This window comes from Heteronotia binoei, chromosome 2 (genome assembly GCF_032191835.1).
Source record: "Heteronotia binoei isolate CCM8104 ecotype False Entrance Well chromosome 2, APGP_CSIRO_Hbin_v1, whole genome shotgun sequence".
Taxonomy (NCBI): Eukaryota; Metazoa; Chordata; class Lepidosauria; order Squamata; family Gekkonidae; genus Heteronotia; species Heteronotia binoei.
Window position 1 is genome coordinate 36,067,242 of NC_083224.1, and position 22,679 is coordinate 36,089,920.

Below are 22,679 nucleotides of genomic sequence, written 5' to 3' on the forward strand. Positions count from 1 at the left end.
TGGCATGAGCGAGTGAATGTCCACCTTTGCTGTGTCCAGTGTGGAGATGCAGCACACCTCTGCCATGGCAGGATGTAGATAATAGCTGCTACAATAGCATCAGGTGGGTAGCGGTGTTGTTCTGAAGCAGCAAAGCTTAAGTTTTAGTTCATTGGCACCTTTAAGACCAACTAAGTTTTATTCTGGATGTAATAGAACTTTGTTGGTCTTAAAGGTGCCACTGAACTCAAACTTTTCTTCTCCTAAATAGCATTTCATGAAATACAACCAGGGCTTTTTTGGTAGCAAAAGCCCAGCAGGGACTCATTTGTTTATTAGACCACACCCCCTGATGGCACCATTTTTCACACAGGGCTTTTTTCCCAGAAAAAGCTCAGAAGGAACTCATTTGCATATTAGGCCACAACCCGATACCAAGCCATCCGGAACTGCATTCCTGTGCATTCCTGCTCAAGAAAAGCCCTGAATACAACTACATTTTCCCACCTGTGTTGTCCTGTGAGTCTTAGCTTTAATTATCATATGGTATTGGAGCTACTTTAGATAGTGCAGAGAAATAATAAGTGGAAGCACAAGTGACTTGCTACTCTGTTGGGTAGGAATCTTAAAAGTTCACCTAAGGGCTGGTGCTAGTTTGCTTTCAGATCAGGACTGCTGCCTGAGTGGTAGATTGGCGGTTAAGACTTCCCTACCCACTGACAATTTTCCTGATACAGAAATGACTCCAGGGAGCTGCTATGGGAGCATTTTAGATCAGGAAAATGGGGCGGGGGGCAGACTCAGTTTCCTCCTCCAGTTACAGTTTGGTCCTGTCCAGATTTGTAATCGTACCCCCACATACCTGAAAATTAAATTAAAAATACTGGAAGTTTTGTCTGCAGGTCCTAGTGTCGCATGTAATTGAGCCATTACCATTCAGTCCTGCTGAAGATAAAGAGTTTGCTGTAGGAAAGAACTGTATTCCTCTGATGCAATGGTTAGGGAATGTAAACTGGCCAGCTACCTTTTAATAGAGCTGCAAACAGCATAGGTGTGGCTGGATTCGTGCACAGGAAGTATTTTCAAGTGTTCCAGAGCTTTTTCAGTAGTGAGTGTGGGGCAGACTGCCAGCAGAGGTTCGAGCAGTGCCCTCTTCTTATTTCTCTTTGGCTGTTCAGAATTATTTTATTTAAGTCAGCTTTTAATTGTAGCTGTGGTTTTATGGTGAGAGGATTATTGACTGGCAAGTTTTTATATCAGGAGAGTTTTTGTTGGGTGTCCTGTCTTCTGGATTTTGCCCATGTGAAGAAAGACAGAATAGAAACATTTTAATAATTAAAGTGTTCATGTATGTTTGTGCCAAACTCAGTTTATTTTGTAATAACATTACAATTACCACATTTTAAAAAAAACTAATGTTCTTATGTGTGTGGTTCTTCCCACCCCCAGCAGCTACATCCTGAATTGAGGATTTCTTCCTGAACTAGGACAGGAGATAAGAAAGACAGGGACTTACTGGGTGTGGGGGGGTATTCGCATCCTTAGTGTGATGTAGAAGTATTCACCCAAAACTCTCTTGCCCAACTATCAAGGCTTTTTTTGTATCAGGAACTCCTTTGCTTATTAGGCCACACACCCCTGATGTAGCCAATCCTCCGAGAGCTTACAGTAGGTCCTGTATTAAGAGCCCTGTAAGCTCTTGGAGGATTGGCTGCATCAGGGGTGTGTGACCTAATATGCAAAGGAGTTTCAGCTACAAAAAAAAGCTCGGCTAACTATGGAGTTTCAGGCGGTTGCTACAGTAATGATGTCACTTCTAGGTCACATCAGAAGTGGCATCATACTGGGACAATGATCGTTTGCCCCCATTTCACCCACCATTTTTCTCCTATCACCCGACTGAGCAGTAGTGGGTAGGAGCTCTCCTAGCGTCAGTGGGCAACTGGCAACCCCACCTGAATCTACAGAACCAACTTGCAAAAATGCCCCCTGAATAAGCAAGTTCCAAAGATAAAGCCAGTTTTCTCTCAACGTAACAAAATCGTGTTTCAGGATGATATAGACCTGCTTGCCCTAATATGCCAGTTTAACAAACTGAAGTGAAGTGTATAAATCCATCACACTTTCCACCCTTTCTCTTCAAAATATATTGAACATCACATTGCAGCTGAGAAAGCAGAGTTTGTCACCACCCCATAACACTGCTGAGATCTTTTTCTCCTGAGAAAGTCCATTGACACAGGAAACTAATCACTGTCCACGCCCTTGAGTCTTTTTTTTGTGAAAAAGAAACTATAAGTGCTGTAAACAGACCCTTTTTTTTAAAGCAGGAATGCAGTTCCAGCTGGCTCGGTGTCAGGGGGCATAGCCTAATATGCAAATGAGTTCCTGCTGGGCCTTTTCTTTTTTAAAAAAAGCCCTGGCTGTAAATAAGTGAACCTCAGCAGGAACCTGTGTTACTAATGGGTATTATTAAGCGGTGATGGGCCAATGGGCTTGCTTGGCTGAAGGCATCATAACGTTGCATCACCTGGTGTTTCAAGGCGTTCATTGATCCAAGCTAATGACTGCAGCAGTCCAGAGCATCTGCCACATTGGTATCCCTTCAGGTATCAGAGGAGAGCTAATAGGTAGCTAATAGGTAATGTGTCCATTTTCACACAGCCATCCTGAGTTTACTGTTCATTGCGGCACAACAACACTGGCTGTACTATTGTACATTTGAGCACAGAGATGCAAAGGTCTGAAGAAAACAAAATGTTTGGGGGATTCTTTGTGTTTTAGATGTCTTTTAATTTTTGTTCCCTGTGGGAAAATGGGGGGCAGGGAATAAGAGATTTGGGGGTCACTGCAAAAGTATTTTTCTTATGAATTAGTTTAATGCTTTTTGAGACAATGTTTAACTCACTCAAGATGCGCCATAAGAGAATAGGATTTGTTTAAATGCTAAACAATCAGCATTACAAAATAATGGTTCCTCATATTTTTTTAATGTTAAAGGAACTCATCAGTGGCTGATTTTGTTCCCAATATGCTGCCTTGCGTATAAATAGACTGTTGAATAGCTCAGTGTTGTAACTTTTCTCCGTATCCAAATATGCTGGTAGTCTTGCTGTGACTCCATGAGACTGTTTGTCCAAATAATATACTTTCTTTTGTCTGTTTCCAGCTTTGCTTGTTTTGTTTTTTTCAAATGCATGTGCTAAGATGGCACGGTACAGCCATTTACAGCTCTCATTTTAGTGTTGACTAGACAACTATGCTTGTAGAAAATGAAGCTATTTATACTTTTCATAAGCATGCCAACTAGTGCAAATTGTATGTGGTGCATCTTATTTGCTAAGTTGTACTTGATGCATTTTATATTTAGGAAAATAATTTCAAAGTTGTTAAGGAAAACTGAAGGAAAATTGAAGGAAAAATGTGGATGTGCGTATGCATTTTTCCTTCAATTTTGTGGGATTTTTCGGGTGGGAAATCAGGAAAAGATACGTATTTTTCTCCTGTGGCTCTGATATTTTATATTGCTGTCTGGGCACCTTCCCTTGCAGCTGTCCAATATACCATAGTAGAAGACATTATCTGAGCTTGTACAAATCCCTATTTGAGTAGCTTTGGCATGATTAAGTGCCATCCTGCAGGTGGGGCCTAGAGATGTCCCAAAATTACAACTAGGCTCCAGACTACAGAGATCAGATGTCCTTGAGAAAACATACCTGCTTTGGAGGGTGGATTTTATGGCATTATAACCCCCTGAGATCTTCCCCATCCAAAATCCTACTTTACCAGGCTCCACAGATAAAACTCTCCAGGAATTTTTCAACCTGGAGGCAAGACTGAAAGTTCTTCCAAGTTCTTAAAAGTTCCTCTAAGTGGCATGATTTCAAAATGAGAACAACAGTCTCTCTTGCACCTTCTCTTGAGTATAGAACTTGGTAGCAAGTTCCACATAATGGCACCAGTCAAAGTCAAGGGAATCCAGTCAAACTGGAAAAGAGCAAGAGTCCAGTAGCACCTTAAAGACTAACAAAATTTGTGCAAGAGTATGAGCTTTCTTTCTGGACTCTTGCTCATTTCTTGAGTCAAACTGGAGAGCACCCTGATGTCTTAGTGCAGCATGACTAATTTCTCTGAAAGTATGAAGGCTATGGGTAGGGTTTCTAGCTCCAGGTTGGGAAGTACCTGGAGATTTTGGGAATGAAATCAAAGGGAGAGGAGGAGAGGAACTTCAGTGGGGCATGATGTCATAGAGCAGGGATGGCCAACGGTAGCTCTCCAGGTATTTTGCCTACAACTCCCATCAGCCCCAGCCAGCATGGCCAATGGCTGGGGCTGATAGGAGTTGTAGGCAAAAAAAAAATATGGAGAGTTACCATTGGCCATCCCTGCCATAGAGTCAACTTTTCAAAGAGACCATTTTCTCCAGGTGAACAGATCTGTCATCTGGAGATCAGTTGTAATCCCAGGAGATTTCCAGCCACCACCTGGAGGTTGGCAACCCTAGTTGTAGGTTTCAGTAGCCTCCCTGACTTGCAGTAAATTCATGTGTTTTCTTGTTCATGGCTACCAAAAGAAATGTAATTTTTATTTTTATGTTGTTGTTATTGCATTTGGATCAGGTAACCTGTCCATTGCAAATCTTTGAATTAGGCATAGAAATAACACTTCATACACTTCTCTGAACATTATATAGAAGATGAGGTTTTTTCCCCTAGGTGTAAAACATAAAACTTTCTGAGCCTATAGCAAAAATGAAAGCTGGGTTTTGAAAATAGAAGTCTTCTATATTGGACCACGTATACTCTGGATTTTATTTGGTAGTTTAGTGCATTCTCAGCCTACTGTTTCTTCCAACTGAGAATTTTTTATCCTGACCATAATTCGAACTTGCTCTGAGAAAGTATCTCTCTCTTTAATACCTCTCGTAGGGAGTCTACAAGACGACCCAGGTGACCGAGAAGGTGAAATGAGTTCCAAAAGGTGCCGAACAGATGAAACCAATGTGTGTGAGAAATGCTGTGCGGAGTTCTTCAACCTCTCCGAATTCCTTGCGCATAAGAAAAATTGCACTAAAACGCCGCCTGTCCTAATCATGAATGAAGGGGAGGGAGCGATGCCCTTGGAGGACTTCCCCAACAGCTCCTCAGAGCGTTTCCCGAACAATCGGATGGACAGGACCATCAAGGACAGTCATGCCAAAAGCTGCTCTGGTTCTGTGGAAGAGAGAGGAGAGAAAGCTGGCGCCGAGCCAGTGGGAGGGATGTACCTAAAAACGGAGCCCTCTGTTGCCCCTGCGGCTCATGGTTTAAGCTACTTACCCAAACCTAAAGTACCCAACACTAATGTAACTTTGCAAACTATCCGTGGCACTAAAGTGGCCGTCAACCAGTGTACCTCTGAGAGTCTTTCTCCATCAGCAGCCAGCCTCCACGCTATCCCAATGATCCTCGAGCAACTTGTGTGCCTCCAGCAACAGCAGCTCCAGCAGATCCAACTAACAGAGCAAATCCGCATCCAGATAGCCATGATGGCTCCCCACATTCTTCACCCTTCCATAGCTGCTGCTGCAGACCCTCTCAAAGCTTTGGGTGCTCACATGTCCCAGCAACTCTCGGCTGCTGTTGCTTTAATTGGACAGAAAGCTGGGAACCAAAGCCTATCACTGGAATCCTTGAAACAAGGCAAACTACCTCACTCGAACGTTGGCATTCCAGCAGCCATCTCCATGGCTGCTGGTCTTGCGCCTTCCATTTCCTTGAAGCCTGAGGCAAACCGGGGCCTGCCAAGCTCCATGTCCCGCTTCCCAAGCCCTTTGCTACCTCAATCGTCCAGCCCGGTCATCTTCCAAAACCCGCTTCCTGCTGTTTCCCCAGTGGTTGACACCGCAAAGAAAGGGAAAGGGAAGCTGCCGGCAGCAAATGCGTCTGAAAACAAACTGAATACGGAAGAAGCCTTCTTCAAACACAAGTGCAAATTTTGCGGCAAGGTCTTCGGCAATGACAGTGCCCTGCAGATCCATCTGCGGTCCCACACTGGCGAAAGGCCGTACAAGTGTAACATTTGTGGCAACCGCTTTACAACCAAAGGGAACCTGAAAGTGCATTTCCAGCGGCATAAAGACAAGTACCCTCACATCAAGATGAATCCCTATCCAGTTCCTGAACACCTAGACAATGTGCCCACCAGCAGTGGCATACCCTACGGGATGTCTGTCCCACTGGATGAGTCAAACTTGATTGTGGATACCAAGCCTATTTTGACCTCCCTGCCTGCTTCCATAGGTATTGGCTTGCCTCCTCATCTACCAAACATCAAGGATTCTCTCGCAGGCATGCTTGCGAGTGATGTACACATGCAGCCTAGGCCTTCTCCAGAAAGCGAAGGTGGTTCTTCATCAGGGACGGCCAGTCAGGAGTCAGGAATGGAACCGAGCCAGAGTTCCCCACAAGCCGGCTGCAGCACGAGTGCCTTCCAACCGGGCAGAGCTGGCGAACAAGGTTCAGAAACAACCAAACTGCAGCAGCTGGTGGAGAACATTGACAAGTCCACGGCCGACCCCAATGAGTGCCTGATATGCCACCGAGTCCTCAGCTGCCAGAGCTCCCTCAAAATGCATTACCGGACCCACACTGGTGAGAGGCCCTTTAAGTGCAAGATCTGCGGCCGTGCGTTCTCTACCAAAGGCAACCTCAAGACGCATTATGGCGTCCACCGAGCAAACACTCCGTTGAAGATGCAGCACTCCTGCCCCATCTGCCAGAAGAAGTTTACAAATGCGGTGGTGCTGCAGCAGCATATCCGTATGCACATGGGGGGACAAATTCCTAACACGCCAGTCCCAGAAAACACATGTGACAGTATTGACGTGGAAGGTGCTGCAGCTGAGAAGAATGGAGAGCCATGCTGTACAGATGAGAATGTAGAAAGCATGGAGACAACAGGAGACCTGGAATCGCGGGATGGTCCAAGCCACTCTTCTAAGCCACCCACTCCTTGCGATACCCATCCTGATCCTTCCAGCTCGGTTTTTTCAAGCCTCTCAGTGCTGGAAAACCAGATGAAGATTGTCAACTCAGCCCTGACCTTACAGCGTCAAAGCAGCCTGAAGTCCAGTGACAACGGCTCAGCGGAGAGTGATGGCACAACTAATGATTCTTCCTCGGTAGTGGGTGACCCAGACTATCAAAATGGCAGCCGGAGCCCCGTTGCTTCTGAATCAGCTTCATTCCTGGCATTATCTCCAGCCAACAGTCAAGCAGAGAGCACCAGATCCAAGTCTCCGGGTTTTAACATCCCAGAAAACGGCGTTTCAGGAAGCAAGTCTGACGGTCCTGAAATCCATCCTGTAGAAAGAGATAGTGCTTTGGATCTAACGTATGGCAATATTGGTCGAAAGGTTATTAAAGAAGAGCCTGGCCTACACTTCCAAAATGGAGAGTATGGTGAGTTCCTTAAAGTCATAAGAGCCCTAGTTGTTATAGATCCTAATAGAAATATGTAGCTTGGTAGTGAGTATATTGACTGGTTAAAAGCTTGTGTTGATGCTGTGCAGCCTTTAGATGGTTGGGCAAAACCCACAATCATAGAATCATAGTGTTGGAAGGAACCTCCAGGGTCATCTAGTCCAACCCCCTGCACAATGCAGGAAATATTCATACCCAATGTCCTGCAGCACAATAAAGCCAGAGAGCCAGTTTGGTGTAGTGGTTAAGTGCGTGGACTCTTATCTGGGAGAACCGGGTTTGATTCCCCACTCCTCCACTTGCAGCTGCTGGAATGACCTTGGGTTAGCCATAGCTATCACAGGAGTTGTCCTTGAAAGGGCAGCTGCTGTGAGAGCCCTCTCCGCCCCACCCACCTCACAGGGTGTCTGTTGTGGGGGGAGAAGATATAGGAGATTGTAGGCCTCTCTGATTCAGAGAGAAGGGCGGGGTATAAATCTGCAATTCTTCTTCTTCAATAGGAATATGATGCAAGCATCACATTTAGGCACTCTTGGTGGGCTGCAAACAGAACACTGGATTCTAAAGGGCAGTTAAAAAGCTTACGTTACTCAGTCCAGTATTCTGTTCAGACTGTGGCAATGTAGGCAACTCCTCTTCCCTGCCTCTCCCCCCCCCCCATCTGACATTCAGCTGTATACTGCTTCTAGATATGGAGGTTCCATTTTTTGCTGCCAATTCTAATCTGCACATATAGGCCTATCCTCCATAAACTTTTCAAATCCATTCTTTTGGGGGGATATTTTTTGTATTTTGTGACTGTGGGCGTGTGCAAGCCTGGAAGTCATGGTGGAATCTGGTGACCCCCCTACTGGGGCATGGAAGACATTTAGATAAGTGACTCAATACAGCCTGCCTCCTGCCTCCCACTTCTGGTCTTCCAAGGTCTCCCATTCAAGTATTTGCCAAAGTCAGCTCTGCTTAGCTTCCAAAACCTGACAGGATTGGACTTGCTTGGCTATCCAGGCCAGGGGCTAACTTTTCTAATCCATTCTGAAGCCATGTAATTTAGCAGCAGTCACCACAGCTTGGTGTGGAGAATTTGGTATGCTGTAATTTGTTTTGCATCTGTTGAAGCTGGTCCTGGGTTTGAGTCTCTTCTCTGCCATGGAAGTGTGCTGGATAACTCTGGGCCATTCACACACACTCAGCCTAAGGTACCTCACGGAGTTGTTGTGAGGATAAAATGGAGAGGAAGGGAATGATGTCATCTGCTTTGGGTCCCCATTGGGGAGAAAGGCGGGTGTAAATGAACTTACTGCCAAGCAGTTTTACTTGGGTGACATGGAGATCTATTAAGAGGGAACTAATTGTTTGTGTGTAGGGGGGGGTGGAAATCTGGTGGCAGGCAGCAGTATATTAATTGCAACCTGTGGGGAGGCACAAACTTTATACACATAGCTGTATATTACAATTGAAAATCAATATGAGGGTTCTTGCAGAAATACAATTCCAGGTTGGTTTATTGATAACCAAAGGCTGTTGCAATTGTAACATAAAAAATAACAGAAGTCAAAAGAGGGAAAAATACAAAAGACTATGCAGAATTTAAAAATACAAGCGCCAAGCAGATCCAAAGACGCTAAAAATGCATATTAAAAGAACTGTACAGCTTTTAAAACTACAATGAATTAGAGCAGTTAGCTACATGGTCCAGCACAGCTTTTGCCTGAATTTTCTTTTTTAATTTGTTTATTTAAATTTTGTGAAAGTAAACAAAAACACAGAAATCAACCTACAACATGTGACAATCAAGGATATACAAGAAATGTAAAGGGTAGAAGTTGAATTATGACTATATAATGGAACAACTTTAACGTTATCAGTAATAGGAGCCAAAATATTAAGTATTAGGGATCACCTTAAGTGGGGTGCACACTTATAAACACATTTCAATCCCTCCAAAATGTTGGAAAGTATACCCACTTCACACACACATACACAAAATATATATATAGTCAAAGAGAAAACTAGTCTGCAGCCTTTTGTGCTAGGATGCCTCAGGCTTCCAACTAGTCAAAAACAGGATTCTAGGCATCTTCATAGATGCTCCATTACATACTATGTTGTGAGCTACAAAAAAGAGGGATTATGTACAATTTTTTCCAAAATACAGATCTCCCACAGTCTCTCATGCCATCTATGCCACCCAAAGGGTGATTAACATGTGTAATTCACTGCCACAGGAGGTGGTGGCGGCTAGAAGCATAGCCAGCTTTAAGAGGGGATTGGATAAAAATATGGAACAGAGGTCCATCAGTGGCTATTAGCCACAGTATGTGTGTATACATATATATGTGTGTGTGTATACACACACACATATATATTGGCCACTGTGTGACACAGAGTGTTGGAATGGATGGGCCATTGGCCTGATCCAACATGGCTTCTTTTTAGAAGAAGAAGATTAGAAGATATTGGATTTATATCCCACCCTCCACTCCGAAGAGTCTCAGAGCGGCTCACAATCTCCTTTACCTTCCTCCCCCACAACAAACACCCTGTGAGGTGGGTGGGGCTGGAGAGGGCTCTCACAGCAGCTGCCCTTTCAAGGACAACTTCTGCCAGAGCTATGGCTGACCCAAGGCCATTCCAGCAGTTGCAAGTGGAGGAGTGGGGAATCAAACCCGGTTCTCCCAGATAAGAGTCCACACACTTAACCACTACACCAAACTGGCTCTCCAGTTTGTTCTTATGTTTATCTAAGGATGGTCCAGCTGGGTCTGACTAGAAAGCAACGATTGTCAAACAACCCATTGCTAATAATTTGAAAATAAAATTTCTTATCTTTTTAGGGATTTGAATATCATTCCTGATATCAGATATAAATGACTTCAGGGAAAAGGGGAGATCAATTTTAGTAATTTGGAAAATTGCCTTTGAAACAGCCAACCAAAAGAGTTTGATATTGGGGCATTTCCACCATAGGAGAACTGGAGAGCCTTTTTGCCCACAAAGCTTCCAGCTGTGTGCTGATCCATAGCATTTTCCTGTTCTCATTCCTCAGGCCGAAACAGTGTCCATGCGGCTTTTATCCGAGCGCCACCAGCTCTCATCAAAATGGAAATTCCCCTTGATCGCCCTATCGGTGGAAGCCATTTTATTGGCCCCCCTACATTGTCTCCTGGTGTCCCTCCTCTTCTGGTGCCAACCCCTCGCCGTACTGCTAAACAGCATATCTGCACTACTTGTGGCAAGAATTTTTCTTCAGCAAGTGCTCTTCAGATTCACGAACGGACTCATACAGGTGAAAAGCCATTTGCATGCTCCATCTGTGGAAGAGCTTTCACCACGAAAGGGAACTTGAAGGTGAGCAAGTAAAAGGCTTTAATGGGTATTTAGGTATATGGTTTGAGATGTTTGTCTCCCTTCTTTTTCCCTCTTCTATCACTGGAAATGAATTAAGTGGATTTATTTATAAGTGGTGCATTTTTGTCCCATCATTGTTACATGGAATGTGGTGAGAGGCAGTGCACTGTAGTGGTTTGGGTATCAAACTAGGGTCAGAGAGAATCAGGTTAGACTCCCCACTCTGACCATGGAAGCTTGCTGGGTGACCTTGGGCCAGTCACATACTCTCAGTTGAAGCTGCCTCCCAGAGGAGATTTGTGTAAGCCACCCTTGGTCCCCATCAGAGAGAAAGGTGGGGTATTAATGAAGTATATAAATATCCATTATACCACAAAAAGTGATAATTTGTAAGATCCGTTCCCCCAGTTTTGCCATTTAGATGTTGCATGATGGAAGTTTTACCTCAGAACCTAAATTACCTGAGACTTGTTGAAATATACTTATTTTTGGTAGGGTTTCAGGTTGTCAGATATTAAACCCAAGTGCAGAGAAATCTTGAGGCTGTATCACTCTGATGAATGTTCTGAAATATTGTAGAAAACCATCACAAATTCCCCAAAACTGGGAGCAGTGGAGGCCTAACTTAACAAGGAAAAATGTTTGATGTCCTTGTTTCTTTTTAGTGGGTGTGAGCAATGACTACCACAGATGAAGGCAGACCCCTCCCCAGAAAATGGTTTGCAGTAGTTGCCCATCTGTATAGCCCCAGTCTTCAGTGTACCCTTCTGGGTGCCCGAGATCTTGGGGGGGGGGAGGCAATTGTTTACCTCATCAGTTGTCTTCATAACTGATCACATCTGTATCCCAAGGACCACAAGGTAGCATTCAAGAAGTTATTGTTTTTATAACAGTCCTGTAGGGTAAGCTGCAAGATGGAGGCTAGGTTATATTAATCCATCGTAAATTAATTAGAGCCTGTTTGTGATTAGAACAGGCCTTGTTTGTGCTTGTGCTCACCACCTTCTCCCATTAGGTACAGAGATAGACTCTAGACCCATTTTGTTGCCATGGCCAGATCCCGGTATTTCGAATTGGGATTCTAAACCATGGCTTAGTCTTGGCTTGTGGCCAAGAAATAAAAGCTAATTTGTCAATCCACCCACATTTGAACATCAGGCTAAACTCAGCCTGTTTGTGAAGGCTTCTTAAATCAGCACCCAAGTCCAAGAATAACCCAGGCTTATCCTTGTACAGAAACAAACTGGAGTTTTTTGTTCTTTCAAATACTTTGGTGTTTTTGTCCATGTCTTGCAAAATCAGTACAAGTGGAAAGTTAATTTTTTTTCTTATCCTTAATGTCCATAAGGTCCACGTTGGAACTCATATGTGGAACAACTCAGCCAGGCGTGGAAGAAGACTTTCCATTGATAATCCCATGGCTTTGCTCGGCAGTGACCCAAAGAAGGCATCAGAGATCTTTCCTAAGGATGTTGTGCCCCAGTCGGTCAACCTTGATCCTGCAGCATGGAACCAGTATGCAGCAGTACTGAGCAACGGCTTAGCCATGAAGACCAATGAGATCTCTGTGATTCAGAGTGGCGGAATACCTCCTCTTCCAACTACAATTGGAGGAGGTCCAACAATCAATATTGCCATGAATTCTGCCACAGTCTCCAAGATAGATGTTTCTCAGTCTGCCATTGGCTCAGAGATGGAGAAGCCTAACAGTGCGGCTGCAGGCAGTGTGCCAAAACACCAATTTCCTCATTTTATGGAGGAGAACAAAATCGCTGTCAATTAAAACCAGATAACAGATAGGAGGCAAAATGGATTTACAAAAAGATATAACTGTACAAGTATATATAAATCTATATATTTTTAAGAGATTACACCTCAAGTATCCTTATTTTCCTATCAATGTGCAAATGATTCTGTGGTTGTCTTTGTCAAGAGTTGCCCAGAGTACAATCATGTCATTGTTTTGCGCAAAAAAAAGGTGAAACCAGTTTAGAATTCTTTTCTGTATTGGAAAGATGCGGGTCTTGCAAAGTAGTTTTTACACTTGTGACTTTAATGTGTAAAGCCTTACAAGTTTTACAACATGAAATTCCAAAGGTGATAACATTTACCTCCTCCGTTGCTGTGGTTGCTTAGGTAGAAACCATGGGTTACTCTTGAGTGGAGTAGAATCCAATCTATTGGTCATCAAGTAAAACCAGGGGCTTTGGAGGTCCTGTAATTCACATATGATACACGGAAATTTAATTATGCGGGTAAATATTCTAGAACACCATCCTTTTTGAATAGTACCTCCCCCCCTCCCTTGTGGTGGTTTTTGAATGTAATATTACTTGTCATACGTGCCGGTTCCATTTATTGCAGAAGACTGCTGTTCAAAGACAAATGTATGCTTTTAAAACTGGCTCTCTTGTGACATCTCAAATATCCTGTATTAATGACTGCTGCTTATTTAAATACTACTTGGACACGCACATGTGGCTTGAATGATAGTGCCAAAATTCTGACTTGGTGCAGGGTCTTTCGTTGTTGTTGCTTTTTCCCCCCCTCACATAGGTAGAGAAGATGTGCTGGGAGAGAGCTTGCACCGGAAAACCAGAACAAGCAATGGATTAGAAACGTTGTGTATATACTGTTGAAAGGGAATCTGGTCTTTCAAAGGTTAGGTTTTGAATGTTCTGCTAGGAATCTCAGGTGACTTGTGTTGTGGTTCCCTTGGCAAGAGGAAACCCTTCCTCATTCATGCATCTTTGTAGGCTTTTTTTTTTAAGTGGAGATGAATCTTTGTCTAAATCTGTATTTAAAAATGAAGTATGCGCTTAGGTTTCATATGCTTTGGTGGGTGGCGTGTTCTTCTCTTGACGACATTTCTATTTGGGGCATCTAGGACGCAGTCTACAAGAAGACTCTTCTTGCATAAACTCTGTGCTGTCCTGTGCAGTTTTTCAACATGGCTTGTACAGGAACACTTCCCCAGGTCCCTAAGTATTTTTTTTCTCTTGATATTTTGTGTGTGTTTGCATTGACATAAAACCCTGATGGCGTCTGTAATTGTATTGTATGAAGGTTATTGGGATGGCCCTCTGGATTCTAAGTTATCTACCTCATGATTTTTGTTGTTCTTTTTTTTTTTGTAGTGCTAAGTATCTATTTTTCTGTTTTAAAAAAATAACCACTGTATTGAACTTGAGATCCAAGCAGAGGCTCCCATGCACTATTTTGAACCAAAACGTGATGTACTGGTGGCAGTGGTCTGCAGCTGTTGTAAACTTGTGTTGTGGCTTTTTTTGTTTGTCTTTCTTTTACCCCCTCACCCAACCCTCAGTTATTCTCATTGGGTTTGCAGGTGCCCTCTGTGTGTTGATGTTAAGCTACATTGGAAAACTCAGCTAAAGGACTTGAACAGAAATGTGGCTTTTCCCACCCCACCTCAGGCATCAGTCCAGCTTTGCTCACGTGGAAGGCCCAGAGTGCGAATTTAATTTAAGATGTTGCAATTGTAATGTGGTTGCACCTGAATTGCTTTCTGTGTATTTTCAGGGGTGAGGGGGGGGAGAGGAATCTCTCTTCTTGCTTAGGATCAGTTTTGGTTTTTGTTTTATTTTTTTGCCAAGGTGTGCCTTTCCTACTAGACTTTGTAAGTAAGAACACAACCTGTTTACACTGTAAAATGGATCTTGTTACAATGGAATATGCCAAAGTTGCATCCCAAACATTGTGTCTCTTCTGCATTGTGAATGTATGGACTTTTAATGAAATTCTGCGTAGTTTTTCTTCCTTTTTTTTTTTTTACAAATATCTACTGATGCATTTCTGTTGATGCAAGAATAAATCTGGGATGACTTTTTCACACGCTGCATCCAAGCTTCCTTTTTTTGTTATTTAACTTTCAGCATAGTGAGTACCCTGTGATGAGGACTAGGTTTTATACCCTAGTAGGCATGGCTTACAAACTCTGCATGTGGGCTATTCAAATTTTGCACCAAGAAGAACTGAGTTTTTCACCTCCTGTTATGTACTGTGCCCTGAATTTGATGGCCCAGGTTAGCTGAGCTCGGAAGGTATATACCACTTTCCCACTTGATCAAGATCCCCAAGACAGCACACACAAAACATTAGAGTAATTAAAAACAACAACATAAAATAATGCAATAATTATACAATTATAAAATAGTTCAATAGAAACACAAGCAGCTAAAATAAAGGAGGAGGACCAATAACCATTACTGTGGCTTTGCTGAACTAAATAAATGTCTTCACCAAGTCTGCTTGCATCGCAAACCACTTCTGACCATCTCTTGCCATGAAAACCCTACAGGGTTGCCATAAGCCAGAGGTGTCAAACTCGTTTGTCATGAGGGCTAGATCTGACATAAAAGTTACTTTGTCGAGCCAAGCCAGGCCTGCCACAAAATGAGATGCCAGCTACTGGAGATACAAACTTTATAAATGAAACAGGCAAATCCAATTAATAATTTTTCCCACTCAAAATACAAACAAAAACAATTGATTCTTAGGAGTGAAAGCAATCGGTTTACTGGGGAATCCACAAAACCCCCAATAAATGTATTTAATCTTATGCAAGATAAGTTTTTTCCTCCAGGGAATACCATACCTGCCCCCTAGTCATTTCCTTTCGTTTCTCGACAGCTTTGACCCCAACACCTCACCGTGTGTGCCTGCTCGCTCCCCTTTGAGCAGCCTCCTGCCTTTCCTCTCTTGTACCATTTGCTCATGGGCTGGATAAGACCCCTGGATGGGCCAGTTGCAGTCTCCTGGGCCACATGTTAGGCACCCGTGCTAAATTGTCTGTGCCTTGACAGCACTGTCTGTCACTATTGTGTTTTCTTTGCTCCTTGATCTTGGTTTGGATTTTTTTTTTTGAAGGACCTGTACAGTTAATGGGTGAACTGAGTGACATTTGGACCTTGCTGGGCTACCTGACATGAATGTATGACATGACCCTCCATTGTTTGCTGCAAGAGCCACGGCAATTAAACTGTGAGCCTGGCAGTATCTAATATATTACTGTATTATTGCTGACAATGCAGGGTCTTAAGATGTTGAAAAATCAACTCCCCCCCTACTCCATTTCTCTGAATTTTTGAAGGACCTAAGCTCAATGGAAGAGTTTTGTGTCGTTTTGATTGGCCCTAATAAAAGGATTTGGGTTGTTCTGAATTTTGCATGAGCCCAATATGACTGTTGATGGCTTGTTATTCTGCTTGATGTGAGATCTAGACCTTTAGAAAGTGCACGCTTCTGTCTTTCCCATCCTTAACACAGGGTTTTACAGCTGTCTTTTTAGTGACCAAACTAATATGGCATCTCACAATTTGCTCCCAGACATTTCCTGCTTCTAAAATTTCTCATTTTCAGCTGCATCCCAGCTTCCTAACAAAGCCATTTGTTCTTTCACCATAACTTATGAAGGACACTCTCATGGCTACACAATGTGTTCTGAGTCGTTAAGTTCAAAAATATACTCCTGTTTTCTCATTCCATGTTTGAACATGATGCTTCCTGTACTGCATCAGACCTTTTGGTCCTATCAGGATCCTCATTGTCTACTTAGACTGGCAGCTTCTCTCCAAGGACTTGGGTGGAGATCTTTCACATCACTTGCTACCAGATCCCTTTAACTGGAAACCTTATTGATTGAACCTGGGACCTTCTGCATACCAGGCAGATGCTCTTCCACTGAGCCACAGCCCCTACAATAGAGGTGTGCTTAGTTGTTGAACTGTAGTAAAGAATGCATGCAGTAGTCCAGAACAGAATATTCAGATGTCCCAAATGGCTTGTGAGAACAATGGCTTGATCAGAGATCCAGAAATGCAGGGTGAAACTGTTGCACACGCCATTTGTGCCAAATGTTGAGTCCCTCTAGCCCAATTGAAGAGACTCAACAGCCAGAGTTCCAAGTGAATTGATCCAGAGATTCCTTTAGTACCACCAGTGGCAGGAGGAAAAACTCGTCCTGCGTTTTTCCTCAAACCCATCTTTACAAAACATAGCATATTTATACAATTTCTGATAAAGCAGGTCTCGATTAGTTACAAATCCTCACTCTTAGCCTTTTGTGGTATCTCATTGGCTTAAAGAAACCCGTCTCTACCAAGGTGAGGTAATTCCTTGAGGATTTCTTTGTTCTCTACTCCCAATAGCCCGTCTTCCTGTCATCTAGCATCCTCCTGGTTTCTGGTTTTGTTCCAGAGAATGTGTCAGTAAATACAATCTCTACTGCGTGGGCGAGATGACTCCTTTCAGACTAGGAGGTTCTTCCTTGAGGCAGGGAGAAAAGCTTTCCTTATCAAAGGATGCTAACAACTTTGATAATGTTCTCTTGCTAGAGCAGGGGTGGGGAACAGTGGCTCTTCAGGTGTTTTTTTGCCTACAACTCCCACCAGCCCCAGCCATTGGCCATGCTGGCTGGGGCTGATGGGAGTTGTAGGCAAAAAACATCTGGAGAGCCACAGTTCCCCACTCTAGTGCTAGAGAAATGTGCTTTATGATATGCAGGCACTCTAATAGAAGCCTATTGTCCATTGTTAGGACCTTGGAACCAAATCATAGTAAAGGCCCTATATATTTTTAAGGCAAGTTCAGCAAATATAATACTCTGAATGTAATGATTTTGTTACAACTGTGAAGGCAGATTAGTGCAAATGAGTTCTATAATCAGGATTAGTGTAATTCTATTTGGCACTCTGTCCGTGCTCTAATGCAAATCTGAATTTACATTCTACAAAACCGCTAATATCAGTAAAGACTGGACTGTCCCCAGTGTCAAATAACTCCAACTCAAAGATGGATGAGAATGGGGTGCCGACACCTGGGGGACAGGAAGCAGATGTTGCTGTCTGAACCTGCATTTTAAATCTGCAGGACAACAGCAATGACATCAGATCAAACAGCTCGTCTGATCGCAGGTAAGACTAAAGGTTAAATAGCACTAAATATAACAAAGAAATCCATTGAAATACATACGCATTTACCTACAAAATGTTAACTACAACAATAAAATACTCCCAGAAACAGATATTTACCTGAGGAAAGTAATGCAAAAAAAAAAAGCCTGGGCAGGAATGGAAGATTTAATAACTCACACCTTCTCAGCAAAGCAGATTGTCCTGTCAAAATTAATACAATATAAGTTATGTAGAGGGATTTATGTGAAGTTTGACATTTAGCTCTCAGTGATTGGAAATTAAAGAACGGCAGCCAGTTGCAAATCTAAAGTTAGAATGTGGATGTACAGAGTGAACCTTGGAACAGCTGTCTTAACTCTCTATGTATGACCTGCTGTATTATGAGAATGTTTTACCCATATAGTTATAGTTATGTGTGGGAGGACACTTTAGTACATAAAAGAAAAGCTAGTCTGGAGGGAAACTTGATTCAGAATTTATGCAATGGTAGAAGCATAGGCAATCATAATTGGATTATTACTGCTGCATAGCTCTAAGGCAGTTTTGTGGTAAATCGGGTAGCCAAACTTGCTTAATGTAAGAGCCACATAGAATAAACATCAGATGTTTGAAAGCTGCAAGACATGAATTTCAGATGTTTGAAAGCCACAAGACAAGGAAAAAAGGCAAATAGGGGAGGGAGGAGGTGGAAAAAAGTAACTTTAAATGCATTGTCCAAGCCTCTGGCAGGCTTGTCTTTGAGAAGAGCTTTAAAACAATGAATGCCTTCTCCAAGTCAGCTGCAGGGGCAGTAGGGATTTGAGAGCCACACAATATGTGTGAAAGAGCCACATGTGGCTCCTGAACCACAGTTTGGCCATCCCTGTAGTAAATTAAGTAGCCATGTTAGTCTGTTTATAGCAGTAGAAAAGACCAAGAGTCTAGTAGCACCTTAAAGATGTAACATTTGTGGCAGGGGATGAGCTTTCACGAGTCACCGCTCTCTTCTTCAGCTGCTACTGGACTCTTGTGGTTTCACGGGTTCATGTGACGTTGCAGCTCCACTGAGCTCCCTCCGCAAATCTGCCCCCGCCCGGCATCACCCCCAGATCTCCAGGATTTTCCCAAGCCAGAGTTGGCAACCCTAACGTGAAGTGTTTTGTACACTGAAAATTAATTATTACACACATCTGCTTAATGTGTAAACCTTGGTCACAATGTGATTTTGATGGGGGGTTTTTAAAAAAAGACTGCAACATGTCTGCTACAAGAACTGTTTAGTATTTGGATGGGAGGCCACCATGGAAGTCCTGGGCAGAGCCAGGCAATGGCAAACCAACTCTGAATATCTTTTATCTAGAAACTTATACCATGTCACCATAAGTCAACAGCAACTTGACAGCCCTCTCCACCATCACTTTGTGTGTAGGGCAACCTGAAGTCCTTAAAACCACCTAATCATACTTGATGTGAGCCATGAAGTTCCATCAGTTGCATTACATACTATATTACCAACATGCTAGTCATGAAATGAGCAAAGCACGTGGGCAGACACAGGCCCCCAGAAATCTCCCTGCTTGGTTTCCAAGGTTAGGCTAAAAGGTAACAGTGATTGAGGACCATGCAAGGATTTGAACCCAGATCCTAGTATACATGAACACATGGAGCTGCCTTAGACTAAATCAGACCATTGGTCCATCAAGGTCAGTCTTGTCTACTCAGACTGGCAGCAGCTCTCAAGCAAAGGCCATTTCAAATTTTCTGTCACCTGATTCTTTTTAACTGGAGATGCCAGGGATTGAACCTGGGACTTTCTGCAAGCCAAGCAGCAGCTCTGCCACTGAGCCAGAGACTTCCCCTCAAGCTTTCAGTCAGCCTCTGCCTGCAGCTTCACTTCTGTCCACTGTACCATAATAACAGATTTTGAGTCACTGCACTTACAGCGCTAGTTGTGGACTTTAGAATGAGGCGTGATAGAGCTTTGTAAAATTATGCATGGGTAGAGAGAGTTGACAAATTTTTCTCCCTCCCAAAATACTAGAACTCGAGGGCATCCAGTGAAGCTGATGAGCAGTAGATTCAGGACAGGCAAAAGGAGATACTGCTTTACACAGGGCATGATTAAAATGTAGAATTCACTGCCAGGGGGTGTTATAGCTATAGGAATGGACATCTTTAAAAAGAGGATTGGATAGATTCATGGAGGGATCAGTCTGTCAGTGGCTACCAGCCTGGTGGCTGAGGGGAACTAACACATTCAGAGGCACTAAACCTCTGAATCTAAGAGCCAGGAGGCAACATCAGGAAAGGCCTCAGCCTCTATGTCCTGTTGCTGGCTGTCCACAGGAACTGGTTGGCCACTGTTTGAGACAGTATGATGGACTAGGTGGACCTTTGGTCTGACCAACAGGGCTCTTTTGATGTTCTTAAGTTTGCTTAGAATTGCAGTGACTGTCTAAAATAGTAGTTATGACTTCTGGTGTAATTAAAATGGGTAGGGGGAGTCTAGCTCTCAGCACTCTCTGTCTCTGTTTCTAGCCATTACCTTTTAGGATAGTCTCTACCCTTTTTTGACAGAGCTCCATTTTATAGAAGCAACTTAATTCATATAACTTAGTATAATGCTGGAACAGAGACAAAATGGTGCTGTATTTTGTTCAGGCCATAGTTAAAAGTAATGGCACCCCAAACTTGACTATATCCTCCCTCCCCAAACTCTGTATGGCCATATATTTTCCCAAGCCTGCATCACACCCCTGACACATCATTATGAAGATGCCAAATGGCCTCTGGCAGTGTGAGCTTTATTGTCGCTTCCCTTAGCAAGTGCTGATGGATTTATGAAGGTCTTCATTAAATGTATGTTTAAAGGATATCCGCTGTCACCCGCTTGTCAAAAGGGGGGAGAAGGGGGAAAATTCAAAGCCATCCTCGAAGATCTGAGGTGCAGGTGCTAACAGCTTATAATCGTCTGGTAGTGATTAAGTGGCCCATTAATTGCAGTAGCTTTGTGGGGGCTGAAAAACAGAGAAAAGATAAATGTATCATATGCAGATTTAGGGCAAGCAGAACAATGCAATACTGCTAATAATTCCTGCCTTGGCATCCAAGATCACTGTTGCGTTTCAGTCGCAGAAACTGTTTTGTTGTGCACAAATCTTCAGTGTCTTTGGTGAGGGTCTATTAATCTATTGGAGCAAACCTATTTTTTGTCTGTTGGAAGCTGCTCTTTTATTTCTGCTCCTTCGGAAGCAAACAGGATAGGTTGTATGTGCTGATTAAAGAGAAATGAGGGGGAAGCATTCCTTTCATCACTCTGAGAAACTGAGTAGGAATCGAATGCCTTTCATGAAAACTGTCTACTGCAAGGGCAGTAAATGCATACCTGGAAGTCTTTAATTCCTTAGAAACGAAGGGTGAACAACACAGATGGGTGTTTTCCAGCTGTTAAACTTCATACACTATGTGTACAGTTCCTTAGTAAAGTTGGTCACTTATCATCTTGCTAAGCGATGCAGAAAATCTTATTGCATTTTTGCACTTGATCAGGAATTCACAGAAGCTGCGGAACAGTAAGATTCTTTTTGTCACTTGGCAGGGCAATAATGTAAGTGGCCAACCAAAATGACACCCACTGTAGAAAATTAACACCCAGTTGGCAACAATGCTGTTGGCTCTAGGTCCTGTCTCCTGTTTGAGCAAAGAGAATGAGAACTACTTTAAGGAGGGGGGAGACAGGCTGCAATCCCCCCCCCCAAAAAAAACCTCACTTTTCCTTGGAGTAAGCCCCATTTAATAAAATGGGACTAACTTCTAAGTAATACTCCCTCTAACCTGTGGAGTCAGGTGAACAAAAATTCCACGTCGTGAGCTACTGGCATTAAAGTTGTGAGTTGCTGCATAAATTAGTTTGCTCTGGGGCCATTTTTCCTGAGCTAAGACAAAAATGTATGAGCCAGAGGCTAAAAAACTGTGAGCTAGCTCACACTAACTCAGTTTAGAGGGAACACTGCTTCTGAGTAGACCTGCTTATGATTGCTCTCAAAGCTTCTGGTTGTGGTTACTTACTCCAAGTATCACCTTTCCTCCTCCATCCTCTTTAGAAAAAGCAATATGAATGAGATCCAGATCACGTCTGAGCAGCAAACTGCTCTTGAAATGCTGTCCCAATGTTGTAGCCCTCAACAACAATCTCATTTCTGGTTACCCACAAGCTCATCACAGGCTGGTATGCTGTAATAATCCTCAGTAGGAGGTCCATTGGTGACACTCAAATTGCCTTATTTGTGATGGAACATATGAACATATGAAGCTGCCTTATACTGAATCAGACCTTTTGGTCCATCAAAGTCAGTATTGTCTTCTCAGACTGGCAGTGGCTCTCCAGGGTCTCAAGCTGAGGTTTTTCACGCCTCTTTGCTTGGACCCTTTTTTTGGAGATGCCGGGGATTGAACCTGGGACCTTCTGCTTCCCAAGCAGATGCTCTACCACTGAGCCACAGTCCCTCCCTGACAACCATCATCTGATCAGGCAGCCCCAAGCTGTGTGTGTGTAAAGTGCCATTAAGTTTCAGCTGACTCATGACGACTCCATAGGGTTTTTGAAGCAAGAGACCAACAGAGATGGCTTGCCTTTGCCATTGCCTTCCTCTACATAGCGACACTGGAATTTGTTGGCAGTCTCGGTCACTAAGACTTGCTCCCCTCCCCATCATTCTTCAAGATCTCTCTGGCCAGGCAGTTCCCTGGTATTCACACCTTCTACCTGCAGGGAAACCTTATCTTATTCACCTTTCTGTGAAGGAATCCTTTGGATCTTGTCCAGGACTATGAATCCTTTGGATCTTGTCCAGGACTATGTAGTCAGTCAGTTCAAGGACTGGCCAAGCCTTCTGGGCCAGTGGTGGAGGATCTGCTTTACATTCAGAACTTCCAAGGCCCACTACCTAGCATTTCTAGTTTCAAAAAAGGGTCATGT

The 22,679-nt window shown here is 43.3% G+C and overlaps 1 protein-coding gene across 2 annotated transcripts in view; it reads left to right on the forward strand.

The window, feature by feature from the left end:
* The window catches only part of SALL4 (spalt like transcription factor 4), a 34,620-nt gene extending 19,978 nt beyond the window's left edge, over positions 1 to 14,642 (forward strand). For both annotated transcript variants that reach the window (XM_060230778.1, XM_060230780.1), the window contains exons 2-4: positions 4,908 to 7,421; positions 10,489 to 10,790; positions 12,139 to 14,642. In XM_060230778.1, coding sequence (XP_060086761.1) covers positions 4,908 to 7,421; positions 10,489 to 10,790; positions 12,139 to 12,573 — 3,251 coding nt within the window. In that variant the 3' untranslated portion in view covers positions 12,574 to 14,642. The remainder of the gene's footprint in view (positions 1 to 4,907; positions 7,422 to 10,488; positions 10,791 to 12,138) is intronic.
* Positions 14,643 to 22,679: the final 8,037 nt, after the last annotated feature.